At 42.1% G+C, this 19,855-nt stretch overlaps 1 protein-coding gene across 1 annotated transcript in view; it reads left to right on the top strand.

Annotated features, from left to right (window-relative positions):
• Window positions 1-1,343: 1,343 nt before the first annotated feature.
• Window positions 1,344-19,855, top strand: part of PRKCE (protein kinase C epsilon) — a 294,148-nt gene continuing 275,636 nt past the window's right edge. Inside the window, exon 1 of the mRNA XM_086460568.1 lies at window positions 1,344-1,691. Within this exon, the coding sequence (XP_086316694.1) occupies window positions 1,344-1,691 (348 nt within the window). The remainder of the gene's footprint in view (window positions 1,692-19,855) is intronic.

Below are 19,855 nucleotides of genomic sequence, written 5' to 3'. Positions count from 1 at the left end.
GGAAGGTGTTTGGGGTGTGTTTTTTTTCCACGCTTGGTTCACCACTTCATCCTGCGAGGAGGAGGAGGAGGAGGAGGGAGGAGGCCGAGGAGGGGGGAGACAGAAGCCCCCTTGGCGGGTGCGGAGGAGCGGCGAGGGCGGTCCGCGCAGCCCCGACCCCAGCCCCGCGGTTTCCCGGCCGCCGCCGCGCCGCTCCCCCAGCGGGCGAAACTTTCTACACACGCGCGCACTCACACACGCACGGACGGGGCCGCCGCACACTCGCCCCACACACGCTCGCACACGCTCACACACACACGCTCACACACACACACACACACACACTCTCTCTCTCACACACACACACACACACACACACTGACGTCTTTTGCGCATTTCCTGCGCTGGAGCGAGCGGCGGAGCGGCACCGGCAGGCGGGCGGGGGCTGCGCGCGGCGCGGCGCGGAGGCAGGCGGGCGGCGGCGGCGGCGGCCGCCGAGCGGGAGGCGGGAGGAGGAGGAGGAGGAGGAGGAGGGAGGAGGAGGAGGAGGAGGAGGGAGGCGGGCGGGGGGCGGCCGGCGGGAGGAGGCGGGAGGCGGCGGCGGCTCTGCCCATCGCCAGGGCGGCGGCCGCCCAGCCGGAGCCCGCCGAGACCCGCGCGGCCCGCTCCGCTGCCGTCGCCCCCCATGCGCGGGGGTCGCTCCGCTGGGTCCTTGGCCTTGGCGGCGGCGGACGAGGAGGAGGAGGAGGCGGCGGCGGCGGCGGCACAGGACGGGCGGCTCCGGGCTGCGGCGCGGATGGAAGGTCCCCGGGTGGATGTTTGCTGAGCGGAGGCTGTGCAGTAGGCAGGGCTGGTGGGTCGGCCGGTGTTTCTGATTTGCGTGCGAGTGTGTGTGTGCGGGTGCGTGTATTGTTGTGCGGCGCACGGGCAGGACCGGCGGGTGCGGGAGCCTGGGATCGCGGCTCTGCCTCCTCCTCTGCACAGACTGATCCAGGATTATGGTCTAGGTGAAGGGAGAAGGCTCTCGCTCGCCCCGGGGATTGATTATGCTCGGGTTTTGATTGCATTCGGGGGTTTCTGCAGCCGCGGACGCCTCCCCCTCCCCGGCGGCCCCCCTCCCTTGTTTTCCGTTAGAAACACGGGCAAGAAAATAAATGTATTCACTGGGTGTCGCAAGAGCAAAGGCTAAATAATCAAAGGTAACAGCAGCAGCAAGGCGAAGAGACCCGCACTGTATCCTGCTCCCCCACTGCCCGACCTGCCCTCCTATTTATTGGCGAGACCTCCCTCCCTCCCTCCCTCCTCTCGGTGTGCGATCGCGTTGTGCGAGTGTTTAATCCCGGGAAAAGTGCAGCCATCCAGCCATGGTGGTTTTCAATGGCTTGCTGAAAATCAAGATCTGCGAGGCGGTGAATCTGAAACCCACGGCGTGGTCGCTGAGACATGCGGTGGGTCCCAGGCCACAGACCTTTTTGCTGGACCCTTACATAGCCCTCAATGTGGACGACTCCAGGATCGGGCAGACCTCAACCAAGCAAAAGACCAACAGTCCTGCTTGGAACGATGAATTTGTCACCGACGTTTGTAATGGCAGGAAGATAGAGATGGCTGTTTTCCACGATGCCCCCATCGGGTACGACGATTTTGTAGCTAACTGCACTATACAGTTTGAGGACTTGCTGCAGAACGGGAGCCGCCACTTCGAGGACTGGGTAAGTGTTCGTGCTGTAGATACGTACATGAACATATGATTTTCCGTGGCATGGCTCTGGATGCAACATCTGTCTTGCAGAGCTAGGTTGCCAAGGGCATGTAATGGCTCTGAAGGCTTTTCATTATTTCCACGCTTTGTTATAGTGAGATAGTCATGGTTACTGTGTATCTAATGCATGTGGTCTACAGGCAAGGGAGGAAAGAAAAATATGCTGAAGCTAAGTAGGAGATGTATAATTACCGCTTCAATTTCTGAAATTATGTTACGTAAATACAAGTCTGGTTATCTTACTGTGTTTGAAAAAACCCAACCGAATGCATCCGTACAGAACATTACCGCAAAACCCGGATCCAGCACTTGGACCAAGTTTGTCGTTTCAGCGTGAACGCTCTTGGTCAGCCCGGCAATGGCGAGCCTTAAAAATCCAGACCTGACCTCTGATACGAGACACTTCGGGGTCTTCGTGTCACTTGAAAGCTCACTGCATCAACACTGGTGCTCCTCCTTCCTTCCTTCCCCCAGACGATTGACACCTTTATGCATAGAGCTAATGCAATGCTTCTTCAGATGCCTGAAACTGATCGAAGGGTGCTGGCGGGTTTTGGCCCCAACCAGGCAAATTCTGTTGCCTTTATACACAAGGTGTCTTAACAGCTTCTACAGCCTCTTAAAGACCCAGAGGCTAATGTGCTTCAGTGGGAGTACAAAAAAGCTGGAAAATCCTTGGTCTGACATCCTCAGGTACTGTGATTTAACATGGAAAAAATCAAACAAACAAAAAAAGAAACACAGGAAATGTGAATATGCACCTTTCACATTTCTGCAGTTAAACAGTTAAAGGTATATCCTTTAAATAAGATGTGTAATAAAACAATAATAGCTGTCTTCTCATTTTAAATGTGCCCTGCTTGACCAGCCGTCTGAAATGTGTATGCTCATCTTTCTGTGTATTTGTTATGGTCAAGGGTACTAGTCAGGACAGTATTTCTTTGGCAAACAGAGAAAGAACCCAGGACCAAAGTAAAAATAGCCAGAGTTAATAGCTTTGACTTTCATGTATTCTTTGGGGCTTCTTTACTTAATGCAGTGGTATAAAGAGATGTCAGAATGATGGAAAGGCGTGAAAGAATTAGGCTCCATTTATGCTGATTAGGAGCTGAATAACTTTACTGTTAAAACTTTCATGTTTACAACTTCAAAATATTTTTCACTTCTGCTACATATGTTGCATTGTGATAATGAGGATCTAGATTATTCTGATGCTTTATAAAAGCTACACGTTAGTAAGCTCTGATGGTAAAACTGGGCGATAGGCAGAGGAAAAATAGCCAAATCGGGAAAAGACAAATGCAGCAGTATTGCAGATGTCTTTTACCTGGATTGAATGATAATCAAGTTGTGGCTTTCCTGAAATCAAGGGGGGGTTTCATCTTTGAGATCAATGGGACGAGGACATCGTCACAGATTTTTAGTGAAAGAATAATAATTTCATATGTTCTTTTTGTGTATGGCACATACTGTGAGTTTGTCACCAAATCTGGAAGGACCTTGCAGGTCGCAGATGCCAAGTTTGAATTTTGGTAAGACTGGTGTGCTGGGGTACGTCCTGGCTCTGATTTTTAAGGTGAACTCGAACGTCTGGAAACGTTCCCTAGATGAATAGTGGAATTTAACAGATTGAGGCCCATTGTAAACATGATCTGGGAGGAATACAGAGCTGAATCAGATAAATGCCGTGTTTTATTGCACCAGGATTTATTGCTGTCCAGCATTCACTGGGTGGGAGGAGACAAGGGAGTGACTACGCTTGTTGTCTGTTGAAGTGACAGAATTGAGGACATGGCAGTGGATCATAACTGGTCAGCTCAATATAATGCAGCTTCTGAAGCATCACTTACCTCGTTTTGTGCTGTGAATCCTCACAGTTTGGGTTGTGTTTGTACGTACAATACACAGTGTCCACCACCCTCCCTGTATCACAGTTAGAACTGGTGGGGAGGCAAGTATTTATAGGATTGTGCTTTACCCTTTCCAAAATCTTCCCATTTACTGAATGTGTCACTGTAATTACAGCACCAAATGTGTTTGATTGTTAACAGATAGGGACCTTCTGAGAACTGGCTTTTACAAAATCATGCTGGTTTTTGTCTGATTTCACTGGCTTAAAATAAGGCCTGAGGCCGTGACATCTCTATATATAGAGTCCATAGTGAAGTAAATGGATTTATTGGTATCTTCATCAGTGTCTAGAGTCTATATTGAAATCTGAAAAAGAGAAGTCGTCGATGAAATGTATGGGTTTCACAGTACGAGGAAAATGCATGTGGCCTAAACCAACGTTAGACTAAGATCTGCTGGTACGATACAGTTGTTTTATTCTGTTTAATGAGAGGACTAATCCCGTCATTTCAGTCTTGGCATTTAAGGCAGATATTTTTGAGTACTCTTTCCCAACTTTATAACAAGTAAATTAAAAGCAGCAATCACAGGAACCCGTTCCTCCGTACTGCCTGAAATATCAAATAAATGCAACCTAAGAAACACCCTGGGAGACCATAAAGTCTTTTTATGCTGTGCTGAGGGTTTCCCTTTAAGCAGTCCTGAAAGTTTGAACTGGGTACCACACACTTGTTGAGTGTGTTTGCTGTAGTTGCACTGCTGCCCCTCTTTACCTTCAGAATGATGCGACAGTTCTTGCAGGATTGGACTGTAACTATTTAAACAGGTTTGAGAAAATGCTCCTGTGCTGAGAACAGCTCTTGTCAATGTATTAACAGCTTTAATGCTTTCGATCTCATATGATACTGCATGTATTTTTGTAAGGAAATGTCAATATTTGTTTTATAATGTCTGCACTAGGGTCAAGGTTACATTACTTACCCTGTAATATATTTCTAGGTTCTTGTCAGCAGTCCAAAATGCTAAAAAGACTTGCAAAGAAACACTGTTTTGGGCTTTTCCCCTAAGAAGAAACTGTTTCTCTCTTTAGCCAGCTCACTGGCTTTGGTTGGCAGTTGCCATTGTGCATATCCTTGTACTTTTTCTAAGGGATGAGTTTTTTAGGAAAATGCTGGGTATTTTTCTCACTGTTAAGCCTGTGCTATATACTGATGCCATGGTTACAGTGGAAACACTGATGACAAACAAGTACAAAGCTTGAAATCATGATAGCGTCTATTGTATTAGGACAAGTCAGATAAAATGCAAAATCCTGGTTCCTTTTGTCTACAGAGTGTTCAGCAGTTGCAAAAGTGATTTAGCCTTACGATATGTATACTCCCTGAATATATATATATGTATATAAAAATATAAATGTTGAAGTTGTGGCCTAAAACAGTGGTTCAGGTTTTACTGGATGGAGGCTTTTAAACAAAATACACACTTTTTTTTTTTAAGCTCAATATAAAATATTTGTTTGGGTTTCTAAAAAAGGTATAGTGGCAATTAAAAAGATGGCTGCTTTTCCTCTGGTGCATCAATACAGACACAGCACAGTAAAAGTGTCAATTTTGCAGATTTTTTTTGCCATGGCTACACTGCAGTTTTAAAGAGAGCTTTGGATTTATGACGTTACAGGCTTTTCTATAAGCACATGAAATGTTATACAGAATGACGCAGAGTATTCAAGAGGATGTTGGTGAACTTACACTTTGAAAAATTTGAAATACAGAACAATAAACGACCTACACATTCTGATTGAAAAGCAAGGTAATAACATGAAAGCTGTGGCTATATTTTTTTGAGTCAGGGAGTTCAGGTAATAATAAAGTATGCCTTTACCTTGCTTTCTTACTTGTGTCATATATGGATGTTGCACTTGAGTTGGGAATGCAGCTACATTTTAGTCAGCAGAATTGAGATCAGGAAGGAAAATTCCATTGATAATTTGCCTCGTGGTTACACTCCTGTGAATTAGCACAATCAATGATGATGTGTTTGGGTGATGGGTAGTATGGGTTCTGAGTTCAAGTCCACCTTCCGGAGTTAGTGGCAGATGAAATCAGTGTGATTGGACCTATGCCAAAGACTCCCTCTAAGGGTCTTAGCCGTTAGCCTGGCTGTACATGGGAAAACCTGTTGAGTTGTCCTAAGAAATCCTTTTGCAGGCCGAGCAGCAGGACTCACTGCATCAGTCAAGACATCACAACGTTTAGCGCGAAAAGCCTCTATTTCCACTGAAAATATTTTCCAGCTATATTTAGGTTAATGAAACAAGTTTAATTTTTCTGCTGTCTTAAAAAAATCCCTAACACTGTCAGTAAAAAATTAAAACACGGATTTCAGTGAGCTTATCTTCTATACTATTTTTCTTCTCTTCACTGCTGCCTCTTAAGATCTAAATTTAAAACATTACACTTTTTTTTAAAAGCATCCTTTCGTATTTCCATTTTGTCAGTTTGAAGTTAGTCATGCAACTGTGCCACCGTTGCATAAAGTTTATTATGAATTAATATAATAATAACAAATTGATGATGAGTTATGGGAAATGGCCGGGGGAAGAAGTACACTCTTTTACATACTTGTTGAACTGTTGCGTTACGTATTTTTGTGTCATGTTTATAGTGTACTACTGAAGCAATTTTCCTATTGGAAAGGCTAGCTCTTTAAGTTGCAGTCCGTACGGTTAGACACCTTAGGTTAACGAAGCTCTGAATGTCACCCAAAAGGCAATAGCAGGGGAGGAATTAAAACTCTTCCGAGTCCTTGGTCCTGTGAGCTGTCCATGGGTGTGAGAACTGTCTCCTTCCAGCACCTCTAACCTGAATTAACTGGAAAGACTACCTAGGTGCTTATCAGAGTTTTCCTGTTTGTTTGTTTGTTTTTTGTAATGCCATTTCTGTTGCTGAAATAGGAACTCCTTTCAGTCAGCAGGTGATATGTTGTAGCTGGCAGACAGAGAGTGGAATTGTCATCGTTTCAGTGCAGGTCACCCTGCGTGTTAACCTCTGCTTGTGCTGTACACTGCTGAAAGTTGCCATTGGGCTAGCGGAGTGTGATTGTGGCGTATTTTTATTTTCATCTAGCGGCTGAACTTATCTGTGCTGATGGTATTGAAAGGCCTAGGATTTTGCTTGTGAAAGCTTTACGTCTCATCTAAACTACGGTTCATGGGCTGCTGAAAAAAGCATTGTTATCAGAAGAGCGTTTGTTGAAATGAAAGGGAAATTGCTGTCCTGTTTGATAGGTTTCTGCATGACAAGGCTGTCACTGAGCAAGGTCTGTCAGGTTTGGGGGACGAGGGTGAGTGAGCTACAGGGGATCTGCAGGGTTTCACAGGGACTCAGCGTAATTTTGAGGGTGGGTGACTGTCAAGAGGAGATGGGAGATTTTGGAGAGCACTTTGTAAAGGTAGGGATCTTCCTCGCCTTCTCCCCCAGCCTGTCTCCCTCCCGTGCCTCCTCTTTTCCCTCTCTGCTGGGGACGTGGTACAGTCACCACGCAGCTCACCCACTATCTCGTATCAATCCCTTTCTACAGCTGCATAAATCTACTCCTACTCCCTGCTAGAAATGTTCTCTCCTAACAGCTCCTGCTTACCTGCAGTGCTTCCCAGCCTGCTGAGAAGCAATAGAGGGGGAAAAAGCTGCCTCTGCGGTTGTTACTGCAGGGAGGGAGAAAGGGCAAAGTGGGGAAAGGAAGAGATGAGGCATGGAGAGAAATCTGGAGGAGGGTAACGAATAGTTGCTGCTGCCCCACATACTCCAGCTGCCCTTTTGGCAACAGCAGAAAGCTACACATGTAGGAGACAGGGATGAGCTGGCATAGGCAAATTGACTAGTTGAAGGCCATATGTTGCTCACTGACCTGTTTTTGGGTGGTTGTTTTTTGCCTTCCTTGCTCAGTGCATAGCTTTTGAAGTCTCACTTCAGACGTGAAAAAAATTGCTCAGGGCTTGAAAAATGTGTAGTAGAGCATGCATTTCACTTAGCATTGAATTATTGTGCATGTAGGTCAGGATTTGATCCCATGACTGATCACAATCCCGTTTTATTGTTGCTAATACCAATACTGACACTGATACGAGGTTCCACATAATTCTACTGCACACTGTAGAAAGTATTTGTTAGAACAAAGATACCAGTAACAGGGTCCAGTTCACAGGTATTAATTCAAAGCTGGACTTCAAAAAATGCCCAAGTGGGGTGAAAACGATTCCTACATGACCTTCTTGCACCAGTTTTTAGACAGTGTGTATCATTATTCCAGCTCAGGCGGTTCCATAGACACTAAGCAGAACTTCGTGGTTGTGAGTAAACCACTGATCTTGCTGGGTTCACTGGGTTCACTGGATTTCATGCAAGCATGTGTTTAAATTCTTTCCTCAACTGGGGCCTGTATTCCAAGGGAAAACCAAGAATAAATAACGTTTAACAACATCCTTTACTTTTATTTTACTCTTACTGATTTATTATTCTTCTGCAAATCTTGCACATGCAAGCCTGGTTTCTGCTTTCCTTAGCCATCAAAACTAAATCTCTGCCCTCCCTATCCAGAATTCTTTAAATATTGCCAAAATGAGGATTTGATTTAAGTTGAAATTGTAGGACTTGGCATCTAAGTGTGATTAGTTTCCATTCCCTAACCGAACTTCCATTTAAATGATCTTTTGGTGGGTTTCAAATTTTGAGGGGAGGCTGTGAATAGAATGTGTAAATCAAAAAAATAAAAAAAAAATCAAAAAAAATCGGAGGTAAGAGCTTTTCTGCTTGGAATTGGGTGGTGGAACTGATTGGAATTGGGTGGTTGAACTCAGTTCTGCTTTAGCTGGTACTGTCTTAGCTCCTTTCCCTCACTCCAGTTATTAGACTGTAAGAGAAAGACACCTACTGTTGATGGTAAGAGAGGTTTTGGAAACAATAGGGTGTGCGAATAATGGGGAATCTGTGGTCAGAGAGGACTGAGAAGAGACTTTCCCTCCATCCACATGGAAGGGCAGGGCTGGAACTGTCTGGGTATGGAATAAGATCAGAAGTCCAAAGACAGCTTGGAAACCTGCCAGTTTGGGGGCGGGGAACCAAACAAACCCTTTCGTCCAGCTAGACAGAGCAAGGTCTGAAGAATGGAGATATTTCATGTGCCCTTTTGAGTCATGCAATTTGTAGCAGTTACAGGGTTTTCTACCATTTGGGGGCAAAATGGTCATTACAGAAGGCTGTAAAACAAAAGTTTTAACCTTGTGTTCGTAAGTGGCTGCTTTCCTGTTTGGCAGGCCGTCACTGGAAGATTTAAAAAGTGTATTCGGCAATATTAATATGAAACTGCAACTATAAAGGTAATAAATAATTCTAGAGATTGGGTAACTTTCATGGCAGTTATGTACTTTGCACTATATTTTAGTAAAGCAAAATGCAAATCAGTATGATGTAAGAACATCTGCAGAATTATTATCTACTGTGATCATTATTCACAGTCAGTAGCTTTAGTCGCTAGTAAATTTGACTTGAGTGTCCTCTCACTTACATTGCTCTGAGAGTTAAAAAGTCTTAAATTATCATTGCTGTGATTTAACAGAAGTTACAGAAGCCAAGATTTCACATATTTCTGAATAGCACAGCAAAAAAACCTAGTGATATTGGCATGTTCCCATTAAATATAACAGGAGTTTTAATGTTTATTTTATTGGAAGCAGTGTTAGAGAAGTGCTACACAGTTCTAAGAGTTTTTCCCCCACTGAACTCTGTAGGGCTTAAAATGTTGGAAAACAGACATACGGAAAATTTCTTTTAGAATTAAAAAAGTCAAAGTTTGATTCCATGGGAGGCTTGTGGGCAGACGTTTCTGCCTTATATCGGCTAACTTGAGCTGATCTAATTGTTCTAGACAATAGAATCATTTTTGTTGTTTCTGGTGTCCTGCTGGGCAATTTCATCGCAGGCAGGAACCAAAAAGTGTGAATAATGGCTAGATGTTACCAAATAAATTTCACATCTGCATTGTTAGAACAGCAAGCCCCCATTGTATGTCTGTATCTTAAATGAAGAGTAGGCAAACTTAAGACTTAGTGTTTCCAACGTAGTGTCTTTCAGTACTTTACAGTATAAAGACGTAACAAGCTTCTTACCATGGTGGACCAGGGTTTCTTATGCATTTTAGAAGTCTTCATTCTTTAGTACGTTGGCCTTTTTAATGTCATTAAAAATATATGGCTTGTCAATGTTAACATTTATAAGTACCTTTAGATAGTGACGTGGTAGCAATGAAGCAGATGTAATGGTGGTGGAGACATGAAGGGAAGACTGATGCATACTCTGCAACGGTTGGAATTGCTTTGCTTTGTTTCACAGATTAAAAGCCAGTAAGACAGTAGTGTTTTCTCCTTCCTTGTTTTCTTTCAGTTTCCTCTTTATCATCTGTTCTGTCTTCGTGCTGCCAATTCTCCATCTTTCTTTAACTGTTCTGGCTTCGAGATGGTCAAGAAATAATAGGGTGACCTTTACAGGATTGCATAAGATTTTGATGTTGGCAATGCTAGCAGGCTACGTGAATCAAATGTCCTGCTATAGATCTCTACAGAGACCTATTGCAAGTACAGTTTTCTTGCTGGGGTCATATTTACTCATTGCATAAGTCTGCGGCATCTGTCAACTTCCCTTTGTTTCAAGATGAGATTGGTCCGTGGTCTTTGAAAACGATACCTGGGAATGTGTTAGAAAAGGAAAGGCTAAAGTCACTCATGCCGTGTCCACTTTGTTCTCTTTCTTACACGGTTCTAGTTGGATAGTTTGATTTATTTTTGAGGAATCTTTTTTTTTTTTTCCTTTGAGTTTTCTTGCCTTTTCCTTCCTTGTAACCCCGTAATGCCTTGGCACCTCTTGAACATTTGACCTCATGTCTCACTTCTTTTCTCCTTAATCCACTACTATCACCTTGTCCTCAAGTCCTGGCTGTCTGTTTTAACTTTTCCGTCATTCTTCTTGTTATTGCTTCCCATGTATCCATATTGCTGTTTTCCCACCACTCCAACTCCTTCCCTATTGTTGTCTCTCTGGTGGACCTGTGAGCTTCTCGTGTCGGTAGGACTTGGAAACATCTTCAGTATCTGAAGCTCTGTGGAATTTGCCCAGCTGCTGTCATCCAGACCACGTCCCTCCTGTGCTTCTCAGCAAGCAGCGGGGAACTAACGGATCAGGCTGATGGCTGTCGGAGCAGTTCTCTTCAATCAGAAGTGATGTACTGAGTGTCCCGTTAGTTATCCTACAGAAATGGTTGAAGGAAAAAGTGTAATATGGCAGCTTTGAACTTCAAGCAAAATGCTCTGGTTTTAGCAGAGTCAGTGGGATGTTGAAGGAATGATCTGGCCCTAAGCACTGGACTCTCCCAAGCAAGGGAACCACTGTTGCAAAATTTTAGTTGGTACTGACTGTTGGGATTTTGAGGGACTCCTAATCACAGAAAATACCTAGTATTGTTTGGTATTTTTATTTTATATAAAGCAAAATTATGGTTTCTGTCTTCAAAAAATTGCAGTTCAAGCACAAATTGAAACAGGCAGATTGGGGAAGCCAAAAGAAATAACAGGAAAATGCTTACCAGTGTGAAAGGCTGTAGTGGTAGCTTAGCAGCAATTTACCAGTTCAGCTTTGACTGGCGTCTCTAACTCAAAATCTCAAGGGGAGAGGCAATCATGGACTTTTGCTGGAGATATTTGGAGAACCTGATGCTTTGCATCATGTGGTGTTTCTCCTCAAGGAGTTGACAAGTTCAGAGGGACTGGTCCATGGTTCCCCAATTTCTAGTTATTTCTGAGTATCTCACATAGCTTTAAGAATGTTTAGGATTACCCACTTTTAGGGAACTAAAAGATTTTTCTGTATAATTCTGTATGATTTCTTTATAAATCCATGAATGCTGGTATTAACTATATTACTACATTTGAGGTTTTTTTCTTTATCAGTAGCTGGGTTAGAGCTACTGACTCTGCAAATACAGATATGATCTATAGGGTTAATCTTATGTACTGCTGTCACTGGGGTGAGATAAGCTTTGTTAAGTTTTATTCCACACCTTTACACTTTGTGCCAGTAAGTTCTCAGAGCCATGCCAAGGCTGAGAGGAAGAAAGAGGAAAGAAGAGTTTTATTAACCTCTCATACTGCTTTTGTAGAAGTCTTACCTATTGCATCAGAAGCAAGTGACAGTGCTTTTCATTTAAAGAGCAAAACCATGTAGCTCTTTCTAATGACCTTTATGCAATACTTTTTTAATTTATGTGTATATATATATATATATATATATATAGTAAAGTCCATTACTTTAAAAAGGGTATTGGTTTAGTGGTCATATTTAGGAGGTAGCTTTGCATATGCATTTTTTTATAAGGCCAAGTAAGAGATTTTAAGACACAAATTCAGCTAAACTGATTTTTAACAATTCTGTGGTGCATTAGCAGCTCAGACACCCCAACCTAGGCAAGTTCCGATGATCTCTTTAGGTGCTCTTTTCTTGCCAGTTCACACGCATTCTTTGTGTCAGCTTTGCCTGTTTGTTGCAAGATGCCTTGGCAGAGGATATCATATTGCCATCTTGTGTATATATCATTTAGTAGGACTATGGGGTCCTGATCCTTTTTTGAAAGGTGTTCACTGTGCCACAGTAGTATGGTATAAAAAAAAAATAGGTCAGGTACAGTTGACCTCTGTTTGTCATAGCCCACTGCGGTGCAAAAAGCATAAACTTTTCTGTGTTGGTTCAGTTGGTAAGTAGATGTGTGAGTAAGCAAAAAACAATATACCTTAAACAAACACAAAAGAAGTTTAAGTCTGTAATGTGTGCAGCACACAAACGACTGGAGGGCAGACAGGACGTAAGTTGTCTTGCACACCAGTTCAAGGCTGGTGTTCCTATATAGATTTTAAAGGGAATTTCTTTGAGTGCTGTTCCCTGTTGCTGAAACTGTTGAGAGTTTGTGTATCATTTAGTTGCATACGTAGTGATTCCTCTGTGCTACTAGCTGGGTTAGGGAGATGGGTAGTTACCATCAATTGAATTCCTCGTATGTTTAATAGTGCACTTTATGTATTTCTGAGAATTGAGGCCTGTAAATTTTTCAGATATGTGGAAGTCACCTGAAAAATTTAGGCTCCTGATTCAGCAGTCTTTTGAAAAGTGTTACCCAGCTGTCTTTTCGTCAATGGTTATTTCAGTGTTGTATCTGTAGTAAGCTCAGCTTCTAAACTGTTTATGAATGAGCTTGTGAGTGCGTTGTGAAGTGCTTGTGAATGCGTTGGTCAGAACTGTCAGTTCTGATGAAGGAGCCTTCTCTTCAGTTTGGTACATGCACGTTTTCTTGCAAATGGTATTGTTCAGAGGATTTTTAAAGTAAAAAAAACCCAAACAACCAAAACCTTAACATTTTGGGTTTGTTGTTTGTTTTTTTTTTTTCTTTTTTCTGACTGATACGTCATTAATAAAACAAGAGTAAATCATTGAATATTTGAACAAATAAAATGAAACTGATCTCTAGCCTTGTTTGAATGGACTCTGGACACCAAACTGGCAGGCTCTAACATGTTCCAACTGTTATATTTGGTTTAAAATGTATGCACTCTCCAGCCAAGCACTGTTTTGCTGTATCTGTGTTATTAATACCATAAAGCTTTCAAAATCCTTAGTGTAATCCAGAGTTTACTATTTTTAAAATCAGATTTAAAATCAGATGTAAAGTGTGAGAATGTCGTTTTGTCTTTTGTGCTGTTCCTGGAAGACCAAGGCCAAAAAAAGCATCTGGCTGAAATGGAAGGCAGGCAGAGTGAGAAATGGGGGCAGCTCTGGTGAAGCCTGTTCTCCCTCCAGCAATCTCACACTGGACTGTGTGGGCTTCTTCTGTTTGGGACCTGGCCGTAATTGTGGCAGTGATCAGTAAGACAAATTACAGGCTGAATGTTTTTCAGAACTGCCAAAAAGTTTGCAGCTCTTCCAGCAACTGTGAATCAGCCCTGCACCCTGTTTGCAGACCAGCAAGTAAAATCTGCTTCCCAGCAGCAGTGTGCTGGTCTGCAAAACCCCTGTATATAAGCTTTATGCACGGTCAATCAACTTTACAATGCAAATAATATGAAGTCTCAGAGACATTGTATGCGCCTATGAAAGTGTACTTGATGCTAGTGATAACCCCGATAAGACAAGAGTGAAGAAGTGCTGAAACCTTCCCGGAGAGTGGATGCATACATTCTGGCAAGGGGACAGTTTTGAATGTAGGAGTTATTACTTTCTCTTTGATAACACTCACAATGTGTTAGGTTGGGCAGAAACAGAAAATTCATAGTTTCTTCCTGGAGGGGCTTATGCTGTAAAATAAGAAAGCTCGCTTTTGGATAATAAGGTCATAAACTACAACATAAGATCTATAGAGGTTTTGGGCCTGTGTATCAAGATAGAAGTGATATGCAAAAGCCATAAAAAATGCATAACAAAATACAAATCTATACTTTTCAGAACAGAAGCGTGCAAAAGAAATAAATGATGTGTTATTGCAACTTCTTAAAATCTATTTGATGACCCTCGGGGAAGCAGTAGTTGTCTGAGTAGTTAAGGGAGAATGTTTCTCTTCACATGAGTCAGCAGAGGCTGAAGCTTAAGTTGTGTGCCAAACCAAGCAACGCGTAAATAAGGCGGATGGTCAACAAAGTGAAACTACTTTGTAATAGACCAGATTACATGAATAAAGAAGATCGTATTTGTAGCAGGCTTTACTTCAATAAAAGTTTCAAAATGTTATAACAAGTCACAACATAAAAATGGCTGTCATCAGTATTGCTTGGTTTTCCTTAGTGTTTGTGGTAACAGGTGAGGTTGGTGAATTAATTTTCACAGTGCACCAAGTGTTCCTGATCCTGATTACTTTATGGTCTGAAGTTTTAGTGAGCCTTGAGATAATGTGTAATAACTTCATCATAATCTCGCATGCTGTGAACTAGTCAGACAAGTTTTTACATACTTAGTTGTCCTGCATCTACTTGTGATATAACATGTTATCTCCTCTCTCTTCTGTAATTTTTGCCTTTATTTCCATTCACATAATTCCTTCAAAGAAATGAGGATGTCAGTAATGGGAAATGATGGGATGGGCTTTCACTCATAATTCAGGTATAATATTTTCTTATAAAATGAATAATCCAGCCATTTATATCAGTGGTTCCAGAAGAGGCCTTTGTCTGCTTTAGATTTACACATAGTGATACATTGATCTTATCTGTCTCAGGTGGTAATGAAATTCATTAGCAAAATATCTGAGTCTGGAGAATCTTGAGCACAGTAATCTTCACAGCATTCCTAAGAGGAAGTGTAATGGATGGGGAAACTGTATCCCTGTATGTCACCCAGAAGTATGGCACAGGCATTATGGTTTTAATCTCAGAGTTTTGCAGTGGAGGTATTAGTATCCTAATTACAGAGGGGAGACTGGGGCTGAGACCTAGACTACTGTAATAAGGTTTCTGCCTGATACCTTTTAGATATTTTTCTTTCTGTCTTGCAGCTTCTTCCTCATCTGTCACTCTTCTTACTCTCCTTTTCTAAAAGAAGGATTCTTACCGTCACATTTCTATTTCTTTCTTTTAGCATAGCTTTTTCAGGCTATTGGGGTTGTGGTTTGATTGGGTTTTTTTCTGTTTTAATTCTGCATCCACTTTATTTTGGGGATGCTTTCCTTCACTTGTAGTGAACAAAAAGAAATGCAGGGCCTTCATCTTGCTGCATTGTTGAGTCTGGAGCTTTCTCTGTAGAGGTATGGGTCTATAAAACCAGGGTTCCAGACTGTCAAAGCAGAGTCAGCAGTTTGAAGCTGGGCTGCCTCTCTGGGTCACTAGTGGGGGGCAGCACCAGTTTTACCGTTACAGTGGAAAAATTACCATCTAGAGGTATCCTGCATGCATGTACTTGGAGTCCCTCCAGTATCGAGCCTACCTGTGTATGCATATATATAGGCTGTCAAAGGGGCTGAAGAGTTGGATGTGCAGATCCCTTTGAAATGTAGAACGAATTGTGTTGAGCACCTTTGAAAGTTGTCATCCTAACTCACAATTTTGTATATCATTTGTAATCCCATAACTGTAGTTAATATGGTAGAAGACAACAGCAGACAAAATATAAAGTTGAAGTATTTGTTGTTCGATCGTTCATGCACTAAGTTCAGAGGAAAGGCGTCTTCCATTTGGGTCACTAATTTGAAGAAACGGAACATTTGATTTTCACCTTTTAGACCTTGTCTTTGTTACCAGCAGCAGAGGCTTAGGATCCTACAGCTGGAGTTGAGTGAGGAGGGAGTAAGTGCAGCTGGTGTGTGCGGTGGAACAGCTGTGTAGCTCAGCAAAGCCTGATAGCCCAACACCTGAGCGTGTTTATACAACAGCTAGAGCGAGATTATGGTGGTGTTGCCTGCTTGGCAAACTACTAGCCTGTGATTTACATGAGGCTGTCCTTGGTTTTGAAAAAGCCACAGAGTCACTACACTGGATGTGCTAACATGGCCTGGGGTTAACATGTTATGCTTCGGGCTTGATCCTGGGTGGGATAAATTTGGTGCAGATTATAGTGACTGAAGCTTTATGCATTTGAGGAAGAGAGATTCTGGGAAAATTAAAAGGAGGCGTCAGTTTAGCTATTCAGAGTTGCTTTGCAAAATTTTCATTATTTATTGTTTTTGGAGCTCAAATGAAGTGGGGGAAGGACACAACACGCCCATTGCCATCCTTTCACAGTGAAGAAGTGGCATGCTGTTGGATCTTTTGATATTGTGTGTGTTACTGAGCTTCCTGATCAGTATGAATTTAACAGCTGGACTTAAAAGTGTAATAAAGCTTTTCACTTGCAGTTCTTTCATCTGAAAGGTATTGTGCAGACACTACAGAAGATATGTCAAAATGTGGATTTTTAAGGATTACTAAAAGTAATCAGTGATGGGAGTATCAGTTTTGTGGTATTATGTGAAGCTGAAGGCGTTGGACTGCAAAGGTCATGAACTTATGCCTCATTTACTTAGAATTTTCACCTATTCATGAGAATTGACTTTAGACTCACAACTTACACATTTCTGTATGCCCATCCAAAATTTAATATTGACTTTGCAGTACACTGGTCAGTGATCTACAGTGAGACACCGGCACCCTTAGAATGTAGTCTTATGGATTTGATTGATTTCAAATGTATGTGGCTCATGAAATTCAATTAGATAAGGACTTAAGGGAGTATGTTAACAGCTTGATTTCTTGCTGTAGGCTTATAATAGTGTGACATCTTTGACTGCAGAGAAGTCACGATTTTCTTGCATTAGGCCAATATGAGAAGAGATGGTGCTCAGGTAAAACCAATTCTATTCAGATTCTCCTGCTGTCACAGGTTTACTTTCCTGGAACAGTAACACTGATTAAGGATGAGCTTTGTTAAGACAGAATGCTTTTATCCCAGAATTGAATGAATACTAGATGCATACAGATTTGTGTGTTAGTACTGTTGGCAGGTCCACTATAGAATGTAGGACTCTATCAGTCATCATCGCTTCATCGTGAAGTTAACTTTTGTGTCCTCACTTCTTATAATACGAATGTAGTGTGTTAGGTGTTCATCTCAAGGCTGACATATTCCAAAAGCAAAAAAGAAAGTGTGTGTGTGCGGTACCTGGCAGTCCTGAAAGTATCTCTGCTCACAAACCAGGTTCCCATAGTTGAAGACACTGGGTAGGTAACTGATTTGTGCCTCAAAATGCCATTTGTCCCAAAGCTCAGATCCCATGTCCCAAGGCTTGCATCTCCAAACCCATGGGCTCAACGCTACTTTCTTTCAACCCTGCTATCCTAAGGGATACTACTTTTCCAGTACAGCTTCCCTCTTGTATCTTACTCTCCCAGTGGTACCCGTAATCACTGTTTCATTGGTCGCGGTTTGCATCTCCTCAGTTGAGAAGTACCTTGCTTCTGCTCCTGGCAGAATTTAAAAAGCCTGGTGACAGGCTGCATTTCTCAAAACTCCTATGAGGAGTTCAGAAACAGTATGTAGCCACAGAAGACCATGCATGTGCTAGCCTGATTTGAAAAAAAAAAAAAAAAGAAATTGTTTTGGCTCGGAATAACTGGAGTACATGAGGGTGAGAAGGGATGAAATAATTTATCTTCATTTATTTGGGTATATATGTCCAGCTCATTCTGGATTTTCTTTCCTGATAGGAATCTAGGAAAGGAGATGCCGTTCTCCACCACCTGTGTGTTCTTTTTTTCCCCTGGAGAGAGACTGGTAGCAGCTTTAGTTACAGTTAACATATTTAATCATTAGAAAGCTTAATTTGAAGACCTACTTTGTTACACTGTGTTTCCCAGTGTCTCCATCCAAATGTGAGATGGTATAATGGATAAAACGCATTAAAGCTGTGAATGTGTGTCATAGGAAGAGGTTATGTTGGCTGGGAGGGGAGATGTGGGGCAGCCTCCCTTTTAGGGTTGTCTGAATGATAACTGTGGTGAAAGCAGATACAGAAGGAAAATATGTTACTGCGAGAGAACAAAAGCAAGTTCAGTCAGGTATTTCAAGGCCAAGGCAACTCAACTGAGTTATTACTGGCTCTTATTACCATGCCTGAAAAAAGTAATGTTCTTTGCTTCAGCTTAGTGGCCCTCAGAAAGGGGGGAGATTCTTTCCTGCCTTTTGAAATCATCAAAGAATATGAGAGTAATCATTTCCAAAGTTATCTCTATGTCGGAAAGCCTCGCTGTTCAGGATAAGCCAGGGTAAACAAAGGACAATAGGAAGTGACTTTTAAAAAGTATGGATTTGAACCTGTGAGGTGCTGAGTGTCTCCAGTGAAATGCTGAGCCTGCTTGATTTCCAGTAAGTTTATGGCTCTCAGTTCCTGACAGGATCAGGTCCTAAGATTAGATCTACTCTCTGAAGTAAAATCAGGTTACTGCTGTCAGCTTTTTTTAACTGCCAATACTGCTTGCAGTGCACATCATCAGTGCTCTGTATGTACACAGACATGTACAGCACTTGGGTAAAGATAGAAGCTGATCTACAGAGACTGTATCACTTTCACATTTTCATTGTTTGTCTGTTAACTCTGATATGAAAATGAGACATCAAGAGGGTAAGGCAAAGTACAGATGCCTATTGGCAAAAGGAAAAATCCTTCTTTGGTTTTGCTCTCATGTTTAGGAGCATTTGTACATGTAAAATAATGCCAAATTTTTGTACTCCTTTTCATCAGTAGATTCCTAAGTGGATATCACTTTGATGAATGTGTTGAATATGCAATCAAGACCTTCGGGTAGTTGAGCATGTAGTGCTATAGTGCTTCACTTTCAGATGAATTGCAAAGCCCTTCACATTTAGCTGTTTTGATTTTGGTGGAGCCAATCATGATCTATGGGTATCTCAATACGCCATGGCCCACATGGAGATTCAGATCTTGCAAAGGAAGTTTGAATTGGACTCCTCCTCTCCCACTAGTACATACTGTGAGGTTAATTTGCTACCAGTATTCTGACTGCAGTCATTGTTGGCGTTATTTGAACTAAGGGTGGGTATAAAGAGACTTCACTACTAGTCATGCTAAAGGTGAAAACTACCTGTTTCTTCACAGTAGTTTCTAGAAGTTACACAGGGAAATCTGTGCTCTAAGCATGAACTGAGAAATGTACATACAATAGTCAGAATGATTCAGTCCTCTCCTTAATGTATTGCTGTTATGATGAGCAAGTGGCTAAAATTTTTGTACCTGGTTATTGCAGCATGTAGAAATAAAAGTGTTGTCTGAAATGGTACTGAAGTTTTTAATTGCATGGCAGGAATGAGGCATGGTTCTTTTTTTTTTTTCCTGAAACACTGAATTTGTGCTAATGCTGTATAGAAGGCTTGGACCATCTTGAGTCAAAGGGATTTTGGTTAAATTATACCTTCCCCAGGATTTGTGTGTTACTCTGTTTTCCATGGCTTGATTAGAACTTGTGTGTTCACTGACCCTTCCAATATATGGGCTATAAACAAATTGGAGGCGAAGGGGAAGAAAAATCAGACAGACTTGTAGAAGAAACAGTGCTTAATTCTACCAAAGCTCCTGCCTCAGGCTTCAGTGCTCAGAGTTTCATCAAACAGGTTCTTCTACCTCTTGTTTCCTCATTCCTCCCGAGGAGAGTCAAGCTGACCATGCTCAATTAATCACGAGGCTTCAGAGCCT

This window comes from Leptosomus discolor, chromosome 2 (genome assembly GCF_034619465.1).
Source record: "Leptosomus discolor isolate bLepDis1 chromosome 2, bLepDis1.hap2, whole genome shotgun sequence".
Lineage (NCBI taxonomy): Eukaryota > Metazoa > Chordata > Aves > Leptosomiformes > Leptosomidae > Leptosomus > Leptosomus discolor.
Note: the sequence above shows the minus strand (reverse complement) of the source record. Positions and strands in the feature narration are given on the sequence as shown.